The following is a 22,975-nucleotide window of genomic DNA, read 5'->3' as shown; positions in this document are numbered from 1 at the left end:
GTTAGGAGAATCACTAGAGTTGTTAAGTGAATCCCAGGGTCATTAAGCAAATCCGGCTTCCCCCCACTGACTTTGCTTGTTGCAAGCCAGCTGGGAAAGTTGCAAATGGTGATCCCGCGATCCCAGGAGGCTACAACTATCATAAATACAAGCATCCAAATTTTGATCCTGTGACACTGGGGGTACTGCGTCATAAGTGCGAAGACCAGTCACAAGTCACTTCTTTCAGTGATGTAACTTTGAACGGTCACTAATTGAATGGTTGTAAGTCAAGGGCTACCTGTACAGGGGTATTTTTGGCCTTGGAATTCTTGCACAAATGAGTTTGGGAATGCAATGGACCAGATGCCTCTTAGACCTGGGGTAGGCAACCTTGGCTCTTTTATGACTCACGGACTTCAACTCCCAGAATTCCTGAGCCAGCATGGCTCAGCTTGGAAACCCTCCCTTTCCCCTCAGCATGGCTGGCTCAGGAATTCTCAGAAGTCCACGAGTCATAAAAGAGCCAAGGTTGCCTACCCGTGTCTTAGACAGTGACCATCATAGGGTTAAACTTGGGGATGAGTTCAGTTCAGGCCCATTCAACGTATCTTTTGAGAGCCGGCATGGATTTTATGTTTGCCTGGACAAATATATGCTCCTTACAGGACTTTTATCTGAATGTCATAAGTGTGAGGACTGGTGATAAGTCACTTCTCTCAGTGCCATTATAGTGTTCAATCCGTTGCTAAATGAATGGTTGTAAGTCAAGGACTAGCTGTAAAATACGTCTGTCTTGCATTTGCAGAAGCTGCAAGTTTAATTACCTGTGCTTTTTTTCCTTTCTTTGCAGGAAAACCTGATCGGTGCCTTGCTGGCTATTTTTGGGCACCTGATGATCAGCATTGCTCTCAACCTCCAGGTGAGCTGAGAGAAAGAGAAACAGGATTCCAGAGCTGTAGAAACCCAAATGAGTCTTCTCATTCTCCTTTCTCTTCCCCTAGAAATACAGTCATATCCGGTTGGTGAATTGCAAAGAGTCTAAGGCTTACTTTAGGACCAAGACGTGGTGGTGTGGTTTGTTCCTTCTCTGCCTGGGAGAATTGGGGGTCTTCTCTGCCTACGCTTTTGCCCCCCTGTCCCTGATAGTGCCTCTGGGGGCCGTCTCTGTCATCGGTAAGTCCCTCAACATAGACTAGGAAACCAAGGACATGAATGCTGATAAGACTCTTATTAATTTTATTTGCTTATTCATTCATTCAATTTAAATAGCCCCCTGTCTAGCATTTGTGACTCTAGGTGGCTCACAGTTAAAAATAATAATAAATACAGGCAGTCCTTGACTTATGACCACAATTGAGCTCCAATTTTTGCTGTTAAGTGAATTTTGCCCCATTTTACAACCTTTCTTGCCACAGTTGTTAAGTGAATCACTGCAGCAGTTAAGTTAGTAACATGGTTGTTAAGTGAATCTGGCTGCCCCATTGCTTGTCAGAAGGTCGCAGAAGGGGATCACGAGACCCCCAGGGACTCTGCGACCGTCATAAATATGACTCGTTTGCCAGGTGTCCAAATTTTGATCACACGACCATGGGGATGCTGCAACAGTCATCGGTGTGAAAAATGGTCATAAATCACTTCTTCTTTTTTGGGTGCCAAGTGTCACTAAATGAACTTGTTGTAAGAGAAGGACTGCCTGTAATTACAAAGGAGCAACTAGAATGAAACCATTAAAAAACTCAATTGAACCAGTTCAAACTTAATTTGAAGGAGAGCAGAAGCCACACACAAGAACAGCCAGCTTTAATTACCAAGTTACAGGAACGAGCCTTGGAAGTCTGAATGTGCCTTTCCCTCCCACCCTTTTATCTTCAGGAGAAGTAGGGAGGGTCTTGTCAGAAATGTTTACTGCAATTACAGTTCTGTCTGGGACAGGTTTCTTTTATCTGACCATTGCATATTCCTTATGTTTCTCCCTCCTGTTTCTCAAGGTTATTCCTTCTGCCATGCAGATAAGACTTGCGCCTACAGACTTCTCCCAGGAAGCTGTATGGTTGTTTTTTTACGCCCATGGATAAAATCTAGTCTCAGAACCATCTCAAAAACTGCAAGAGTTGGCAATCCATATACAGTTGCCTTCTATGTAAGCAAGATCAGGCAGCGGGTGCTCGTAGCAAATCTTCAAGATGCTAGCAAGAGCCACATTCCTACATCCTCCCAGATCCAGGAAGCTTTGATATGTAGGCTAGATGCTCTTGAGATAATGCTGATTTGTTTAAAAAAAAATACGAGAGAGAGGGGAAAAAAATCCCTAATGTTCAACCAAACATTTCCACAAGTGAAAATACACGCGTACCCCGGCTTGAACTAATCAGACCGGCTGTCTCTAGCATTGGCAAAACTCACTGCTTGCTGTTTTCTCATTCAGCAAGTGCAATCATCGGAGTCATATTCATCAGGGAAAAATGGAAACCTAAAGACTTTTTGAGTAAGTGGCTGGGTGCATTTTTCAGAACTACCTGTCTTCAGCACGTTTCTTATACCTTTGCTTCCCTTGGTGCATCTTGCATGGATTTGTACAAATCGACAAGAATTGGTTTCTGCCACTCTCTGCTAAAATTGCAATTTATTATTATTATTATTTTTGCTTCTTTTGCACCTGCTAATTTGTTAGGACCGGCTTGTAGGTAGCTGGCTATTTTTTCATTATTTCAGAAAGGTGGGTTGGGGGGGGTGGGCTAGTGGGTTTCTCATCTTGGAAGTCCAGAAGAAAAAGGGACAGGACTGTCCCTGTTAATTTACACCCAGATCCCTAAGGGAGCTCTTCAATTTTTCCTTTTTTTTTTTGCGAATCCTTTTAATTACGACACAGGTAGTCCTCGAGTTACAACCATTCGTTTAGTGATTGTTTGAAGTTAAAGCAACACTGGGAAAAGTGACATGTGACCGTTTTTCACAGTTAACGATTGTTGTCTCCTTCCCATGGTCACATGATCAAAGTTCAGGTGCTTGGCAACTGGCGTGTACTTATGACAGTTGCATTGCCCTGTGTGATCACCTTTTGCGACCTTCTGATAAGCAAAGTCAATGAGGAATCCAGATTCATCTAACAACCTCGTTACTACCGTAACTTGACAACTGCAGTCAGTCACTTTAACAGCTGTGGTGAGAAAGGTCGTTAAATGGGGCAAAATTCACTTATCAACTGTGTTAGCTTAGCAATGGAAATGCTAGGCTAAACTGTGGTCATAAGTTGAGGACTATCTGTACTTCTTACATTGTATTAATTTTAAGATCTTTACCTGTCCTATGTCTGTTGTTTCTAAGTGCCTTTATTCTTTAGGAAAAACTGTGCTGGCAGTGCAAGTCTCATTATTCCCAGCATGGAGTTGTATTCCAAGCCATCTAAAAGGGCAGCCAACTCATTTTTGTAACTGTGCATGTGTGTAACTCAGAGCTGCTGTTGACCTCTGAACTAATGCACTAATACAGCTTTTCCTGTCTTCATCCTGCCAAAGGGCGCTATGTTATGTCCTTTGTAGGCTGTTCCTTAGCCATTGTTGGGACTTACCTGCTAATCACCTTTGGACCGAACAATCATGAAGTCATGACAGGGGACAACATCAGAAAGCACTTGGTCAGCTGGCCGTTCCTTCTGTATATGGTAAAGTGATCCATTTAATCGAGTTTAATCTGTGCTCTTCATCCTCCTCTTAATTTCATTGAGATGCCTAAGCCAATTAATGATGTTTTGTGCTTGCTTGGTGGTTACATGCTTCCTTGATCAGGATCAGTGTTTCTCAACCATGACAACTTGAAGAGGCGTGGACTTTGACTCCCAGAATTGCTGGCTGCCTTGGGAATTTGGGGAATAGGCTTCCACACATCTTAAAGTTGCTAACCTTGAAAAATGTTGATCTAGATCAGACATGTCAAACACAAGGCCCGTGGGCCGGATCCAGCCCGCAAAGTGGTTTCATGCAGCCCGCAAAGCCATCCTGGAAACAGTGAGGGAACGGCCCCCACTGCCTTGGCCCTGGCCCAGAGACCCTCAGATCTGTCCCACTCCTGCCCAGGCCCCCATAGGCACCCTTGATGCGAACGATGTTGAGCTGGCCACGCCCACCCAGTAGGCCACGCCCACCCTGGCCATACCCACCTGGCCCCCTGAGGGCAACCGCAGTGCTAATGCGGCCCTCAATGAAATTGAGTTTGACACCCCTGATCTAGAGCTTTAGTTTTAACTGATCTGTTGAGTGAATCATAAAAACTGGGATCAGATATCAAGTTAAGCCATAAAACAAGGGTAGGCAGTCTCAGAGCTGTATGCAGGCTGGTGCTGGTAAAAAGCAGTAGACATGTTTCTTATTTTCAGAAAGATAAAGTATGTTCTGAAACAGGATGACTTTAGTTAAGAATAATCAAGAATCTGCCCCAATACTTTAAGGCAGAGGTCCCCAAACCTTTGGGCACCAGGGACCAGTTCCGTGGAGAGAGGTTTTTCTGCAGACCAGAGGTGTTGTGGTTTTGTGTGCTGCCTGCATCCCATGGATGGGGCTTTGCTTGTTTGTGCGGACCGGTTGCTGGCATGCCATGGCCCGGTACTGGTCCACGGACCGTGGGTTGGGAACCCCTGCTTTAAGGAAACAAACAACCCTCTCTCCCATATTGCCATGGTTCAGCTCCAAGTTTGTTAAGAGTGGTTCTCAGGCATCACAAAGTTGACTGCCCCCTTGCCATAAACCATGATTTGCAAATCAAAATAATGTATTAACACATTGTATTCAGTGAAACCAACTAGGTAACATTATGATTTAACATGATGTGACCCCAAATTTAGATCTGCAGTTGCAATGGATTCCTGGATATCCTTACTCTCTACATATCCTAACCAGGTCAAGGTTGACTCAGGCTTTCATTCTTCCAAAGTTGTTAAGTTGAGGACCCAGATTGTTGGGCACAATACGTTGACTCTGTAAACCACTTAGAGAGGGTTATAAAGCTCTGTGAAGCGGTATATAAGTCTAAGTGCTATTGCTATTGCTATCCTTACTTTATATCCAGCCTAGATGGTTGTGTTTAAACCCAAGATCTTGGGTTCTTTTAGCTGTAGTGGGTTAAACAAGCCAAGTTGGCCAACTCATTGTAATAATCTAGGTTTACAAATTACAGAGGATCAATTCTTTTTTTTTTATTGAAAAGTTTTAAAATACAGTTTTCCTTTAAAAATCCCCCCTTCCCCCTCCCTCCTCCCCCCTCCCTACCTACCCCCCTCCCCCCCTCCCCCCCCCCGACTTCCTAGAGCTAAATACAAGGTATATATATAAAAAGCAATCATAAACAATCATATACTAACAATTATAAACTCTAAAATCCATCACTCTCTAGCTTATATAAGATAAAACAAATAATAATAATATTGAATATGTATAAAAAGAAACTAAAATAATAAAAGAAAAAAAAACGAAAGAAGACTTATTCAAATGCTACATAAAACTTCTTAACCCTATACTTGTTCTGGATAAAATCAATCCATTTTCTCCATTCCATAATATAGCGTTCTTGCGAATGATCTTTCAAATAGGCCGAAATCTTCGCCATCTCTGCCAGGTCGGAAACCTTTAAAGTCCACTCCTCTATGGTCGGCAGTTCCTCTTTCCTCCAGTATTGGCCTATCAAAAGTCTTGCCGCCGTAATTAAGTTCAACATCAACTTGGTGTCCACAACTGTGACATCTGTAATTATTCCCAACAAAAAAAATTGCGGACAAAACTTTATCCTCTGTTTAAAAATCTTCTGCATGTTCCACCAGACTTTTATCCAAAAAGCCTTAACCTTCTTACATGTCCACCATATGTGAAAATATGTTGCGTCTTCATCACCACACCTCCAACATTTAGGCTGATAATTCGGATACATACTTGCAAGCTTTTTGGGATCTAAATGCCATCTATAAAACATTTTGTAAAAATTCTCTCTTAAATTTTGAGCTTGTGTAAATTTTACGTTCCTCACCCAAATCTTTTCCCATGTGTCCATTGTGATAACTTCCTGGATATTTTGGGCCCATTTTATCATACAATCCTTAACAAGCTCTGTTTCTGAGTCAATCTCTATCAATGCAAGATATATCCGTTTGATATGTGCTGGTCCCTGATTCCTGATTTGCTTTATCAAATTTTCATCAGTCATTGTAAATCCATTTTTCTGGTCTTCTTTCCACCTGGCCCGTAACTGAGTATATTGAAACCAATTTTGAACAACCTTCTCTTCTCGCAAGAGGCTATATGATTTCAAACACCAAACATTTCTTTCCAAACTGAGAATCTCCTTGTACGTAGTCAAATCATGTTTGAAGCCAGCATGTATATTTTCTATTGCGTGTTTTGGAATTGCCCACAATGGTATCTTGCAACTTAACTTATGTCTGTACTTCTTCCAAACTCTCAGCAATGCCTGTCTTAAAATATGCACCCTAAACACGTTGTCTACCTTCTTATCATACAACAAATATGCATGCCAGCCAAACAACAAATCGTGGCCCTCAAGATTTAATAACCTCCCTTGCGTCAAATTAATCCAGTCACTTATTCCTACTAATGCAGCAGCTTCATAATATAATTTAAAATTAGGCAATTTAAGGCCACCTCTCTCACGAGTATCCTGCATAATCTTAAGTTTAACTCGTGGTTTTTTCCCTGCCCACACAAATTTATTGATACCTCGCTGCCATTCCTCCAGATTGGAATCTTTCTTAAGAATCGGTATCATTTGAAATAAAAATAAAAATTTAGGCAGGACATTCATTTTTACTGCTGCAATCCGTCCCAACAAAGACAATTGCAATTTTTTCCAACTCTCCAATTCTTTTTGAATTTTCCCCCATAATTTTTCATAATTATTTTTATATAGCTTTGTATTAGAGGGCGACAAAATCACCCCCAAATATTTAACCCTTTTAACAATCTCAAATCCAGTTAATCCTTCTAAAAGGGCCTTTTGCGATGTTGTCATATTTTTGGCCAAAATTTTTGTTTTTTGTACATTAACCTTAAATCCAGAAACCTTCCCATATTGTGTTATTATCTCCATCAGGTCCACAACAGAGTTCTCTGGCTGGGTCACTGTAACAACCAGATCGTCTGCGAATGCTCTCAATCTATAGTCCTGATCTCCAATTTGAATCCCCTTAATTTTTTCCGAATTCCGAATTTTAACCAATAATATCTCTAATGTTAACACAAATAACAAGGGCGATAACGGACACCCTTGCCTTGTGCCCTTCTCAATATTACATGCTTCTGTCAAGCTATTATTAACTATAATTCGGGCAGTTTGTTTTTGATATAATGCCCTAATCGGTTGTAAAAAATTTTCCCCAAAATCCATTTTATCTAAAACTTTCAACAAAAATTTCCAATTCAATTGATCAAAAGTTTTTTCAGCATCTAAAAAAATTAGCACCGCAGCAATCTGGTTGTTCCTTTCCAAAAACTCTAACACATCAACTTGTTTGTGCGGACCGGTTGCTGGCATGCCATGGCCCGGTACTGGTCCACGGACCGTGGGTTGGGAACCCCTGCTTTAAGGAAACAAACAACCCTCTCTCCCATATTGCCATGGTTCAGCTCCAAGTTTGTTAAGAGTGGTTCTCAGGCATCACAAAGTTGACTGCCCCCTTGCCATAAACCATGATTTGCAAATCAAAATAATGTATTAACACATTGTATTCAGTGAAACCAACTAGGTAACATTATGATTTAACATGATGTGACCCCAAATTTAGATCTGCAGTTGCAATGGATTCCTGGATATCCTTACTCTCTACATATCCTAACCAGGTCAAGGTTGACTCAGGCTTTCATTCTTCCAAAGTTGTTAAGTTGAGGACCCAGATTGTTGGGCACAATACGTTGACTCTGTAAACCACTTAGAGAGGGTTATAAAGCTCTGTGAAGCGGTATATAAGTCTAAGTGCTATTGCTATTGCTATTCTTACTTTATATCCAGCCTAGATGGTTGTGTTTAAACCCAAGATCTTGGGTTCTTTTAGCTGTAGTGGGTTAAACAAGCCAAGTTGGCCAACTCATTGTAATAATCTAGGTTTACAAATTACAGAGGATCAATTCTTGTATTATTGAGAGCAGCTGGTTTAGTGGGGAGGCTATTCATTTTCTGACCAAAACAACCAAAAATGAGCAATCTGCCAGCAGAAAGAAGAACTCAGCAAATAGGCGTGGCCCCAGAAGATTTTATTGATTTATTTTATTGATTTATGTTGAGACTCTAGAAAGAGTACAGAGAAGAGCAACATAGATGATTAGGGGACTGGAAGCTAAAATATATAAAGAACGGTTGCTGGAACTGGGTAGGTCTAGTTTAATGAAGAGAAGGATGAGGGGGGACAGGATAGCAGGGTTCCAGTATCTCAGGGGCTGCCACAAAGAAGAGGGAGTCAAGCTCTTCTCCAAAGCGCCCAAAGGCAGGACAAGAAGCAATGGATGGAAACTAGTCAAGGAGAGAAGCAACCTAGAACTAAGGAGAAACTTCCTGACTGTTAGGACAATTAATCAGTGGAACAACCTCCCTCCAGAAGCTGCGAATGCTCCAACACTGGAAGTCTTTAAGAAGAGACTGAACAGCCATTTGTCTGAAATGGTATAGGGTATCCTGCCTGAGCAGGGGGTTGGAGTAGATGACCTCCAAGGTCCCTTACATCATCATCATCATCATCATCATTATTATTATTATTATTATTATTATTATTATTATTATTATTATTTTACGGTCATCCATTTGCATAAACAACTTTAACCAAAACTCAGTGTAATAAAACCTCCATAAACAAAGTATATAATTAAAATAACAATTACAGAAGATTATAAGAATATAATTAAAATAATTACACATGATTTTAAGCATATAATTAAAATAATAATAACTCGGGAACTGAGGCACTGCCTAATAGCTTACAGGGTTATGTTTGCTTGTTCATGAGCAAGATGGCGGACACAGAAATGCCCAGACATGTTCTCCACTTCCTTTGTTTCAGGGGTGCCAACTGCATAAGGTGCCATGTGGGCTAGCAGCAGCTTTGAGCCCAGGCTCAAATTGACTCTTGGCCATGAGAGCTCCCTGTGTGACTTTGAGCCAAATCCTTTTCCCTCAGCCCAGTCTATTTAGCTGCGCTGTTGTGATGGGTGAAGCTTGGCTTAGGGCAGGGGTAGGCAAGCTTGGCTCTTTTATGACTCGTGGACTTCAACTCCCAGAATTCCTGAGCCAGCTGGCTCAGGAATTCTGGGAGTTGAAGTCCACGAGTCATAAAAGAGCCAAGGTTGCCTACCCCTGGCTTAGGGAATGTTATATGCGTTGCCCTGAGTTCCTGGAGAAAAGGCAGGATCAACATTTAACAAATAGATAAAATAAGCTGCACTCCACCTAAGTCAGGGGTGTCCAACCTTGGCAACTTTAAGACCTGTGGACTTCCAACTCCCAGAATTCCCCAGCCAGCCGTGCATAGTGCAGTGTTTGAAGCCTAATCTCTAATTCAGTCTCCCTAAGCCAGAGGTCTTCAAACTCGGACCTTTTATGACTCATGGATTTCAACTCCCAGAATTCCTCAGCCAGCCGTGTTGAAGTCCATGAGTCATAAAAGGGCCAAGTTTGAAGACCCCTGCCGTAAGCTGATACAGATACTTATGACCTACCTGAAAAAGGGGGACTTATCACCCAATTCTGAAGTCCCAATGGTCATTGGGGGAAATTCCCCTTCAGAGCTGGATCATAAGTCCTCTTTTTCAGGTAGGTCGTAATTTTGAACATCCTCATAGTCACATGACACCAGTTTGGGCACTTCTCAACACGCATTTACAGCCACTTGCAGTGTCCTGTAGTCACATGACTGCATTTTGTGGCAGTTTTGCTAAAAACTGGCACTTACGGCCGATAGTGAGCAATGGTTTACATTTATGATCTCTGTGTTCACTTAATGATTGTCACAAAAAGTAAAATCATGTTGCCACCGTTACAACATGTGACCATAATAGGCATCCTCCGATGTGGTTGTAAGTTGAGGACTACCTGTACTTGGAATGCAAACTCCAGCCAGCTCCCAGATTTTTTATTTTTTATTTTTATTTTAATCCCATTTATATCCCGCCCTTCTCCGAAGACTCAGGGCGGCTTACAATCTAAGAAGCACAAACCAATGTGCTTAGCAATAGCCTTCATTCTATGTATATGCCTGCTTATTAGGGCTTTCGCCCCCCCCAGCGGCATTATTACAAAGTCAGCTTATTGCCCCCAACAATCTGGGTCCTCAGATTTTTGGGGAACTAAGGCTAGGGGATCCCCTTTTTTCATTTCCAAAAGGGAGGTCTGTCTCTTCAGCCTGAAAAGAAAAAGACTGGAAAATTAGCTTTATTTCAAATCCAGTACCTTTTCTGCTCTCTTTCCCTTCTTTAGCTGGTGGAGATCATTCTGTTCTGCCTGCTTTTATATTTCTACAAGGAGAAGAAAGCAAACTATATCGTGGTGATTCTGCTCCTGGTAGCCCTCCTTGGTACGTTTCTTCTCCTCTTCCTCTTTATGTAAGATAAATGTCACAAACTGGATTGCTAAACCTCTGTCTCTGATTAGCAAAGAAGCAAGCTCATGCGTACGGTATGTGCGTGAAGCTTAATCTCCGTTCAGCTTCCCCAAAGGTGGCTCTTTCTACGATAGGTGTTTTGGGGGCTGCATCTTGCAGAAACCCTAATCCATCACACACACACACACACACAAACCGGTCTAAAAATTTATGTATTTATTTATTGGATTTCAAGACTGACTCCAAAAGGATTCTGAGCCACCAGGAAGATAGCTACCTAGAGAAAGCCCCATGAATAATATCCAGGTAAAAATTAATTCATCGAGGGTTGAGTTGGAGAGAGCTGAATGAATATACGTGTCTCGGGATAATGTTGCAGGATCCAATCTGGGTTGGTGACCAGGTTGTTTCTTCTGAGCTTTTGGACTCGTTCTGTTCTCTCTGCCGGAAAGTGTGCTATTCTGTGTGTGGTATTTATGGTGGTTGTTGTAAGTAGCTTTTCAGATGTTGTTTGACCAGCCATCAACACACCCCAATCAACATCTAAAAAGCCATAATACAACAGGCACCATAAATACCACACCCAGAACAGCACGCACCCTGATAGAGAGAACTTTTCCCTGAAGTTGGGCCCCAGCACAAGTCCGAAAGCTCGGAAGACGAAACCCCCAGTCCCAGCAACCAACCCAGATTGGATCCTGAATAAGTCAAGTTCTTGTTCCCATTGGTGGGGTCTCGGCAATTCCCATTACAGGTGGTCCTTGATTTATGATCACAATTGAGCTCAAAATTTCTCTTGCTAAGTAAATTTTGCCCCGTTTTATGACCTTGCTTGCCACAGTTGTCGTTAATCACGTGATTGTTAAGTGAATCTGGCTTCCCCATTGACTTTGCTTCTCAGAAATGTTGCAAAAGGTAATTTACATGACCCCAGGATGCTGCAACTGTCATTAATACAAGTCAGTTGCCAAGTGTCTGAATTTTGATCAGGTGACCATGGGGGATGCTGCAATGGTCGTAAGTGTGAAAAATGGTCATAAGTCACTTTTTTCAGTGATGTCGTAACTTTGAACAGTCACCAAAGAAACTGTTGTAAGTTGAGGATTACCTGTACATATGACCGTTGCAACATCCCCATAGTCCCCTGATCAAAATTCAGACTTGGCAACTGGCTCATATCTATGACGGTTGCCGTGTCCCGAGGTCACGTGATCACTTTCTGCTACCTTCTGACAAGCAAAGTCAATGGAGAGGCCAGATTCACTTAACAACCGTGTTACTAACTTATCAACTGCAGTGATTCACTTAACGATTGTGGCAAGAAAAGTCGTAAAATGAGGCAAAACTCACTTAACAATTGCCTCACTTAACAACAGAAATTTTGGGCTCAATTGTACTCATAAGTCAAGGACTACCTGTACTGTTTTTCACTCGCTGTTGTTAGTCTTTGATCTTGAACAAAACAAGGTTTATTGGTGGTTTTTCAGGTTCCATGACTGTCATTACAGTCAAAGCCATTGCAGGCATGGTTGCGGTTTCCATTCGGGGAAATATGCAGCTGGGCTACCCCATCTTCTACATCATGGTGGTGTGCATGGTGGCGACAACAGCATTTCAGGCAGAGTAAGTGGAACCAAGCTTGCTTGCCTGCCTTCCTTCTTCCTTCCTTCCTTCCTTCCTTCCTTCCTTCCTTCCTTCTTCTTCTCTTCCTCTTCCTTCTTCCTTTCTTCTTTCTTTCTTCTTTCTTTCTTTCTTTCTTTCTTTCTTTCTTTCTTTCTTTCTTTCTTTCTTTCTTTCTTTCTTTCTTTCTTTCTTTCTTTCTTTCTTTCTTTCTTTCTTTCTTTCTTTCTTTCTTTCTTTCTTTCTTTCTTTCTTTCTTTCTTTCTTTCTTTCTTTCTTTCTCCCCAAATGTGTGTTTTCTTCCTGCAGCTCACCACCAAATGTCAAGGCAATTCAAATTTAATTAAAATGAATTATAGATTAAAAATAGAGCCTGTGCAGCAGGCGGCAATGGAAACTACCGTAGGTAATTGCATTCTTGTTGCTGTTTCTGCCCAGAGATGGGCCTTTTAGTAACAATTTAAATAATTTCCTGTTCTAAAGAGGCTTCAAGGGGGGCATTTGGGAACACACAGCTAAATGCCAGCTTCCCAACCTCATTGCAGCTTGTATGGATTGCTGAAAGTATGCTCAGAGGGATGGAGATGCAGAGCATCCTTCCTTGCATATAATAAGAGATGTTTTTCCCCCCTGGATCTTAAGGTTCCATTTGTAACCATCATAGTTGGTAGCCAAAGCTATAGTTTGGTATAGCAGCCAAACAGGACAGGTACAGACTCCAACAGATAGTTAGGACTGCAGAAAAAACAGTTGCAACCAGCCTGCCTTCCATTGAGTACCTGTATACTGCACAGGTCAGAAAGAGGGCTGAGAAAATATCTACAGACCCCAGGCATGTTTCAACTTCTCCCCTCAGGATGCCACTATAGGGCATTGCATGCCAAAACAACTAGACACAAAGATAGTTTTTTCCCCCCGTGCCATCATTCTGCTGAACACCTAATTCCTACAGCACTGTCTTATGTCTAAGGATATTTACCCATGTAGTAGGGCTGTATTACTATTATCCTCCTCATCTTTCCTATTACCTTCTGTTATTGGTATCTTATGATTATATTACTTTGTTGTAATGTACACTGAGAGCTTATGCACCAGAGACAAATTACTTGTGTATCCAATCACACTTGGCCAATAAAAAATTCTATTCTGTTCTGTTCTATTCTTCTAGTCTAGTATAATAATTATATTATATTATATTATATTATATTATATTATATTATATTATATTATTATATTATATTATATTATATATATATTATATTATATTATATTATATTATATTATATTATATTATATTATATTATATTATATTATATTATATTATTATATTATATTATTATGCTATGCTATGCTATTATTCTTTACTCTATTCCATTCCATTCTAGCAGTTTCTCTCCTCCACTATCCAGATATTTTTGGTTTCCACCAGCCAGCCAATACCCAGTAGTTCTCAACTCACAACCATTCATTTAGTGATGGTTTGAAATTACAACGACACTACAAAAAGTGACTTATGACCAGCCTTCAGACATACGACTATTGTAGCATCCCTACAGTCACAGGGCCAAAATTTGGGCACTTGACATCTGGCAGTCTGTTTACGATAGTTCCAGTGTCCCAAAGCCATGAATCCTCATTTGCAATCTTCCCAAACCGGCTTCTGACAAGATGCCAGATTTGATTAACAACCACAAGATTCACTTAATAACTACAGTGATTTGCTTAACAACTGTGGCAAAAAAAGGTCATAAAAACAGGTGCAAGTCACTTAATCGCCTTGCTTAGCAATGGAAATTCTGGTCCCATGGCTGGCTGGGGAATTCTGGGAGTTGAAGTCCATACATCTTAAAGTTACGAAGATTGAAAAACATTGTTCCCATTTGCATGCTTTTTGGAGCATTTGACATCCATATGTAGTACCATATGGAGGAACATTGTCCATAGGGTCGCGATGGGTCGGACACGACTTCGCAACTAACAACAACAACAACAATGTAGTACCAAAAAAGGAGAACATTTGCAGCTCAGGATTGAAATAAGGGGTTCTTGGTGCTCTCTGAGCTTGGTTGTTTTCTTGCAGACATTTCATTACCCAAACGAGGTAACACCAGCAGCAAAAAAATCCACCAAACTCACAGAGCACCAAGGACCCATCATTGTAAAACATTACCTGAACACCTTGGAATGAGCTGAAATTTCACCATGCAAATCTGCTTGTTTTGCCCAGAAGATCAACAGCTGAATCTCAGATTGGTGATTCTGTTTTTGGTTCATGGTTTCTAAGATACCCTTTTCTGTGCTGAAACATCGTTGGCTTTTGTGAAATGTTTTGTTATTTATTTATGCACAGTGTTGTCTGATTTTTTTTCTTCCTCCACTGTATTTATTTTTCTCCTAGGTTTTTAACCCAAGCTTCTCACTTGTATGATATATCCCAGATTGCCAGTGTGGGTTATATCCTGTCCACTGTGGTAGGAATTACAGCAGGTAGGTGTATATCGGTGCATTAAAATGATGATAGCAGCTGATCATCAAATACAGGTAGTCCTCAACGTATGACCACAATTGAGCCCAAAATTTCTGTTTTCAAGGGAGACATTTGTTAAGTGAGTTTTGCTTCATTTTACGCTTTCTTGCCACAGTTGTTAAGTGATAAGTAAATCTGGCTTGCCCATTGATTTTGCTTGGCAAAAGGTTGCAAAAGGTAATCACATGACTTTGGGACAAAGCAACAGCCATAAGTATGAACCAGTTGCTAAACATCTGAATTTTGATCACATGATCATGGGGATGCTACAAAGATGGTAACCGAAAAATGATCATAAGTTCCTTTTTTTTCAGTGACGTCGTAACTTTGAACAGTCACTAAATGAACTGTTGTAAGTCGAGGACTACCTGTAACCTGAAATGGATTTTGCCAGATTTCCCATCCCTGGGAGAGAGTCCTTAACCGAACGCTTCCCTTGAAATATCTTTTTAATGCTTAAAAAGAAATCACCTGCATTGATAATAAGGTTCTGTTGCTCCCTTTAGAAACTGCTTTTCCCAGTGAGACAGACATTTCAAATTTAGTCCAGGTTTCTGGTGCCTAAGAAATCTTCTCTGCCACTGGGTTTGATTTCATTACTGCACATATCCAGTAGAGGACACTAGTCATTTCTTCAGCAAGGTTGAGTTTTGTACCCACTACAGTTAGAATCCCAACAAGTTACAGTACATATTTAAACATGTAAAGCAGGGATGTCCAACCTTGGCAATGTTAATGTTCTTGACTTCAATTCTCCACCCTGGCTGGAGGATTCTGGGAGTCGAAGTCCACAAGCCTTAAAGTTGCCAAGCTTGGACACCCCTGGCTATGAGAAAGCCTCCTGGGAAGATCATAAAGAGATCATAAAGATCCGGCATCAAGCTCCCTGCGCCCTGTGCGTTCCCACAGAGAGGGCCTCCTCAGGGTGCCACCGATCAGAGAATGTCGATTGGTGGCCCCCAGGGGGAGAGCCTTCTCTGTGGGCGCTCCGGAGCTGTGGAATCAGTTACCGGTAGAGCTCCGGATGGCGCCCGATCTTCGCTCCTTTCGTCGCGATCTCAAGACATTTTTGTTTGTACAAGCCGGCCTAGCCTGATGGGGATTGGTGGGGTTTTTTATTTTTTGTATTCTTAATTTTATCTTTGGGGTTTTATAATTGTATATCAATTGTTTTAAAATTGGGCAATCATTTAATTTCTTTTTAATTTTTGTATTTTGTATTTTACTCTTGCCCTGTGAACCGCCCTGAGTCCTCAGGGAGAAGGGCGGTATAGAAATATTATTAAATTAAATTAATAAATGGTGATAAATAAATGTGACCCAAGGATGCTGCAACTGTCATAAATATATCAGTTGCCAAGTATCTGATCATTCCCGTCTCTTCTCTTGATAGCTTAGTTCAGGGGCCTTCAAACTCGGCCCTTTTATGACGCATGGACTTCAAGTCCCAGAATTCCTCAGCCAGCATGCCTGGCTGAGGAATTCTGGGAGTTGAAGTCCATGCGTCATAAAAGGGCCAAGTTTGAAGAGCCCGGGCTTGGCAGTCTTTCGAGTTATAAAAATGTGATCTATCCATGCACCAATTCTGTCTCCTTGGATATGTTTTAATTTTGTTTATGCTGTTAACATTTTGCTAATCTTCGCCTAGAATTTGTAAAAGGAGGTTCTATTTGAGAAAGATTCTTTTCTTTTCAGGTGCAACTTTTTACTTGGACTTTATTGGAGAGGATGTTCTCCATATTTGTATGTTTTCTTTGGGGTAAGTTTACAATATTGATATAGCTTATGGGCTCTTTTTCATTTCCTTTTTCTCTGCTTGGCAAAGCTCTTTCCTTTTAGTGGATGATGGCTATTCAAAGGCTGCTTTGGGCATCTTCTAACTAATGGTGGGAAACAGTGACAATCATTATAGCATATAGTTGCCCATCCTTTGCTAATAGTTTGGGGAAATCTGTGGCTGGATTCTTCATTGCGAAACCAATTGATAGCTGATCTTATTCTCACTCACAACCCTGTCCGGAGTTTGCTACCCTAATCACTGCCCAGATTGCAGTGCTGGGTACAATAGTTCTCAATTAATGACCATAATTGGGACTGAAAACTAAACGACAGTTGTAAAGAGAAAAAAATCACATGACCATGCCAACTTACGTTGGCTATTCCGGTTGCTGTTGTTAAGCAACTTCTCCATGGGTATTGAACACAACATCACATGCCCACGACTTGTAACTTCCTGCCAGCTTGCCCATGGACATTGCTTGTCAGAAGCCGGCAGTGAAGGTTGCAAATTGTGATCATGTGACTGCAGAGATGTTGTGACAGCTGCAAGTTTGAGCCATAAGTCTCCTCATTCAGGGCCAGCACAACTTTGAATAGTTGCTGAATGAATGGTCACTAAGCAAGGGCTACTTATATTTTGCCTGTCTTGGAAACCAAATCAATGTAGTCTTTGCTGGTAGTTAAAGCTTAATTTGTTCATAGTCAAAGGATCTCAGCAGCTGAGTTGCAGTCTTAGGAGTTAATGTCATCTTTCCTCTTGAGCAAAAAGTTCAGGCCTTATATTTGCCAGGACAGTTCTGAGAAATTATGGGGATCAGTGTCTGCAGAAGGGGAAAAATGTGAGGACAGACTGACAAAGATCAGAAATGTCAGAACAGAAGCCCCGCCCTTCCATGCATGCATTATGATGTCACACAATGCATGGGACAGAACTTACACTGCATTACTGGACACCACTGTGTATGGAAAAGCTTGTCAATCCAGAGTTGGGATGTCAAAGGGACTGCTTATGGGTGGTGATGCCTAGGAGCCCTTATTCCTGGAGAGGATCCATGGGAGCAGCAAATGCTGTTCCTTTCAAGAACATCCAAAACACGTCATCTGTTCACCCTTCTTTCCTCTCCTCGTATTCTGCCTGCATCCATTATCACTGCTCTTAAAAATAAGAAAACAAAAATAGTACCAATGGTAACAGGACACTAGGGTACAATCCCAAAACAACTGGAGCACCCCTTCAACACCATCGGCATTGACAAGTTCACCATCAGTCAATTGCAGAGGGCAGCTTTACTCCAAACAGCTTACATCCTGCAACAATACCTTTATTTATTTATTTATTTTATTAGACTTATATACCGCCCTTCTCCCGTAGGACTCAGGGCGGTTCACAAGGTTTTTTAAAAACTACACAAGTTACAAAAATTAAAAACAATTAAAATGATTACACTAACCTTGAACTAAAAACCCCAATTACAATTAAAATACAATTAAAACCCCAGTTAATACTCTCGGTCCAGGCCAGAAAGCTCAAAGAGCCAGGTCTTCAGGTCCCGGCGGAATGAGCGAAGGTCAGGGGCAGTCCTAAGCTCTACAGGCAGCTGGTTCCAAAGGGCCGGCGCACCCACAGAGAAGGCCCTCCCCCTGGGTATTGTCTGCCGGCAATCTTTTACCGGCGGTACCCTGAGAAGACCCTCCCTGTGGGAGCGCACAGGACGAAGGGAGCTTGATGCCGGCAGCAGGTGTTCCCTCAGATATTCCCTCAGATATTCCCTTTAACTCCATCAAACATCCACATTGGTCTACACCAGGTCCTTGGGAAGGACTCAGTAGATGGATAAAAATGCTAAATCTAGTCTGAACAGCTGGCTGGCTATGTGGCCAACCATAATAATAACAAGGTCCTCATTGCTGCAAAGTCTCTGATGCTGTTCTTTTCCTTAAGAATTTGTGTTGAGGTAGAGAGGGCTTGTGCACAACTATTTTAAGTGAGTAAACAAGGTCTCAGTAAATTTCTGAGAGGGTTAGAAGGGCACTTCAGCTCTCCCTATGGCTTTGGAAAGAACTAAATTTAGTTAGAACTCTTTTTGATGTTTCTGCTGTTCACAAATGCTTCACTTGTGTCCTGAATAGTCTTATAAAAGTGTCCAGAAATGTTTACTTTGACCCATCAACTGAGGTAGCATGTAGACTGATGAGTCACTTTCTGTGAGATGAATGGGTGGCTAAGATTTTTAGCTGTCAATCATGTTTTCTCTTCCATATGTTTCAAACTTCTTTATCTTGCCCTTTTAAAATCTCTTTCAGATGCCTCATTGCATTTTTAGGTGTCTTTCTGATCACTAGAAACAAGAGGAAATGCATCTTTTTTGAACCTTACATCTCCATGGATGCCATGCCAGGTAATCTTAAAATCTATTACCTTTTTGATAAGCCAGTAAAAACTGACCGGCTGACTGACCTCGCCCCACTTTATTATTTGGTTGTACCACTTGCTGTAGGTTGGGTACAAAAATGGGGCACCGAAGCAGCATGGATGAATTTGATCATGGTTATACTGAAAGTTTAATGTCATGAATGTCCTTGGCTTTTATTGATGTTCTTTTTAATGTTGATTACTTCCCTGGTTTATTCTGTTTTTCTCCTATTTTAACAGCTGCCCAGAATCTCATATATGAGATGGATGGCCTATAAATGAATATATTAAATAAATACACTTTCAGAGTCCCCTTTCATCCATTTTAGATTTGATTTTGGAGTATTGGGGGAGGAATTTAAGGGGCAAAAATTTGCTTTAGGCCTTGTAGAGGATTAAAACATTAGCTCACCCCTCAAGAACCTTGAAAAACCTTAAAGATTTGGACAGTGTCCCCATTCAATGTGGAGATGATACTATGTCGTCATCATCGTTGTTGTTGTTGTTGTTGTTATTATTATTTGTTTGCCACCCATTCTAACTTGAGAAGGAGGTCTGTATCTTGGATATTTCAATAGATGTTTAGTCTCTTTTCCTTTCCCTCCCTCTCTTGAAGCAGTGTTTCTCAACCTCAACCTTAGACTTCAACTCCCAGAATTATCTTTAAGCATCCAAGGTTCAGAAACACTGTCATAAGGTGATCCAGTCTTGCTGCCATCCAGTGTGATGCAACTCTGGTTCCCAGACCAGCTAAGTCTCAGGATGTGGGGTTTGGGATCCAAACTTTAGAACAGTGTTTCTCAATCTTGGTAGCTTTAAGATGGGTGGACTTCATCTCCCAGAATTCCCCAGTCAGCCCTCCTTTAGAAGATGAAATTATAGTTTGGTTGGGTTAATGGAAGTGACAAATTAAAAGACAGCAATTGAATTTCTGTCTGTTTTGAAACCCCTGCATTTCAAACCACTCCATCTTTATCCTCAGGCATGCAGAATCTGCACGACAACGGAACTGCAGTTCAACCTGAACTCAAGACTTCTTTTTCCTATGGCGCCCTGGAGAACAATGATACCATGTCTGAAATTTATACTCCTGCTACATTAACTGTTGTCCAGGAAGAACATGCTTCTTGTCGGATCATGTCACACAGCAAAAGCGAGTGAATGTTCTTTGAAGGAATACTGTAGGTGCGGTTGTTTATTTATTACCCTTCCCTTTCTGTTCTTTCACTCATTGAGCCCAAAAGGCAGCTGAAGTACTGATGAACTCATATAATAATTCTAAAAAAAATACTGATTAAGAATTACATACCTGCAGATATAAAAGTATTCCATGTTAAGCTGAATTGCATTGGAATCTGAACAGCTCCATCACTGCAAACACAGAAGGCATTTGAGTAGCTAAATAGACGGTACGTAGGTGAATGCAGATACTCTGCTATAACAGAAGCAGTGGTTTCATTGGAATAATCAGGGACTGTGTATCTTTTAAAATCAGGAAGAATGGCATTCTCAGAGAAATATGTATTGGGGATTCCCCATGCTGAAAATGAGTCCCCCTTTTTCTGTTGGCATGGCTAACCAGAAATGTATAGATACAGTTCACTAGTCTGCCCTCTGTTTTACTTAGTATATCTTGTTCTCCCAAACCTGGGAATTGGGAGGCAGGATACATTCTAGTATTCTGTTATCCTGGTCAAAAGGTTCAGTCAACTGTTCAACATTTTTCCCGATGTAAACCATTGAACTAGATCGGGCAGCAGCATGATAAGTGAAGACACATCACCACTGAGGACTCATATCTTTCAGATCAACACATACCATGATTTAATTTGGGTCCAACGTTGGTCTGCAACCCCAGGTGTTGAGAATGTGATGCAACGTGTTTTGCTAACTCAAAGACCGCCATCTTGAAGTCATACTGTTTATGGTTTTAATAAGTGCCCTGAAAATGAATTTCTGGGTTGTGATGACCTTTGTATTGGGCCTGGTTTTTGTATTTAGCAGGTTTGGGTAATGCAGGATGAACGGCATCATTTTATAGTAACGTTTGGAGACTGCTATTGAATGCTGTTTTGTGGATAAAAAAATACTTTCCTGCAAATAGAAAGAAAGCTTTCTTCTGTAGATGACCCTGAGTTGTGACCAAAACCTTCTTCCTTCTTTTCAATATGTGATATTTATATTTAAATGTGCGGGAATTATTTAAATGGGGGAGCATTAAAAGAATCTCCTGGTGCTTCAACTTCCAGTCCAAATAGCAAACTCATTTTGCTACCATAGCCTCAGGCAAAGACGTTTATTTCGTGAAAGTTTTTTTTTTTAATATGTACTGTATTAGGATTGCGTCTGCTCCTTCTCCCCAGCAGATGACAACACTTAGACAATCTTGGCTGATCTTAAAAAGCTAAGCCCTGTTAGATGTGATTTTGCATTGAAGATGAAAGACCTGTTGGAAAATCCCCAGTTGTAGGATATCCTGGGAAACGGAAAAAACATCTCCGAAAATACAATCTCTACCCTTTTCCAGAATGATGTCTGATTTCTGTTGGTTACCAATAGAAATGAATAGATTTTAAACCTGGTTTTGTGGAAGAATTAACATGAATGTAAACCTTGCTGCAGTTTTCAACGGCTCTGTGGAGTCTGAATGGAAGATACCCGGGTATTTTGGCCCAGTTTCAGAGTGATTTGCACTTAAGATCCATGAAGATCCATGGACAACACGAAATTAAGCAGTGTTTCTTATACTTGGCAGCTTGAAAATGTGTGGACTTCAACTCCTAGAATTCCACAGCTAGTTAAGGAATTCCGGGAGTTGAAGGCCACACATCTTAAGGTTCCCGAGTCTGAAAAGCACTGCTCTAAACATCCGCAAAAATCTTCAGCTTTCTTTTTGCTTATTGCTTTGATATCTTACGAAGATATCTGTAGGAAATTGAATTTCTTCCCATCCCATCACATCTTCCCTAATATCAAATATTTAGGTGTAACTGCAACGGAGAAAAAAAAACTTCCTAGGTTATTGTTCTGGGAATCATTTTCCAAGTATACTTTGTTTGGGAATCTCTCTTCAATTCTTGTGGAGACAGCTAAATAAGTGAAGGTCATTTTCAGAATGATAGCTAACGTTCTTGTCTCGCTGATTTCTAGGATGTCAAACATATCTGTTGACTGAGTGTACTGTCTTCACCATGGTATGTGTAAATAAAGCTTTATGACACAAAGATGGCATCTTTTGTTCAAAGGAAGCCTTATATCGGGTGGTGGGGAAATAAATTGAATAAGAAGCCACTTTGAAGACCATATGGGTGGAAAGGCAGATTACAGGTATATAATGAAATAACTATAGGAAGTCCTCAACTTGCAACCACAATTGGGTCCAGAATTTCCGCTGCTAATCAAGGTGGTTGTTAAGGAAGTTACACCAGATTTTACAACTTTTTGCCATTGTTGTTTCTAAGTGGTTGTGAAGGTCAAAAATGGCGATCACAAGATCCTGAGACCTGCAACCATTGTAAATGCATGCTAGTAGCCAAGCAACCAAATTTTGATCATGTGACCTGGCAAGGGGGTGCTGCGGAGGATGTAAATGTGATGATTAGTTGCAAATCACTTTTCAGGGCCATTGTAACTTCGAACAGTCAGTGAACAAAGAGTTATAACTCAAGGACTACCTGTAATGAAAGCAAACACAAGGGGAGATTTTTGCAGAAGGTCAATGATGCCTTGGTGGAAGCAAGTCATCGTACGAGTGTTGTATTCCATATTTGCAATTTTGACACAAAGAACCTTGAAATAGAAGGAATTTTGAGCATTTACCAATCTTGACTGCATATGGCTCATTGCAATTCATACCCAGAGGATATGATCCCAGTCCATAACATCCAAGATCTTATCCAGGAAGCTTGAATGAACCAATTAAATCCAGGGTATAGATGGAACATCTGTCACAGCCTATAAGAAGGAAGTGTCTTCATCCATTTCCCTCAAAGGATAGGCCATGTCTCTTTTTTGGCTGTAGATGACAATCAACACTCTGCATAAAAATAGAGGACCAGCTGCCCAGTCC

General features: G+C 41.0%; 1 protein-coding gene across 3 annotated transcripts; it reads left to right on the top strand.

Moving 5' to 3' along the window:
* Positions 1-855: 855 nt before the first annotated feature.
* LOC308679338 (NIPA-like protein 3) lies at positions 856-22,122 on the top strand. Of its 3 annotated transcripts, none has more exons than XM_081346945.1 (10): positions 856-901; positions 984-1,155; positions 2,408-2,467; positions 3,522-3,643; positions 10,444-10,540; positions 12,055-12,190; positions 14,586-14,674; positions 16,410-16,473; positions 18,798-18,892; positions 19,889-22,122. In XM_081346945.1, the coding sequence occupies exons 1-10, from the start codon at positions 875-877 to the stop codon at positions 20,065-20,067; spliced, it is 1,041 nt and encodes a 346-aa protein (XP_081203071.1). In that variant the 5' UTR covers positions 856-874; the 3' UTR covers positions 20,068-22,122. The 3 variants fall into 3 exon arrangements, with proteins under 3 accessions (XP_081203071.1, XP_081203070.1, XP_081203072.1); XM_081346944.1 differs by having other exon boundaries at positions 3,498-3,643; XM_081346946.1 differs by lacking the exons at positions 856-901; positions 2,408-2,467 and having other exon boundaries at positions 1,007-1,155; positions 3,498-3,643.
* The last annotated feature ends 853 nt before the right edge of the window (positions 22,123-22,975 follow it).

This window comes from Vipera berus, assembly GCF_964194415.1.
Source record: "Vipera berus genome assembly, contig: HAP1_SCAFFOLD_217, whole genome shotgun sequence".
Taxonomy (NCBI): domain Eukaryota; kingdom Metazoa; phylum Chordata; class Lepidosauria; order Squamata; family Viperidae; genus Vipera; species Vipera berus.
Note: the sequence above shows the minus strand (reverse complement) of the source record. Positions and strands in the feature narration are given on the sequence as shown.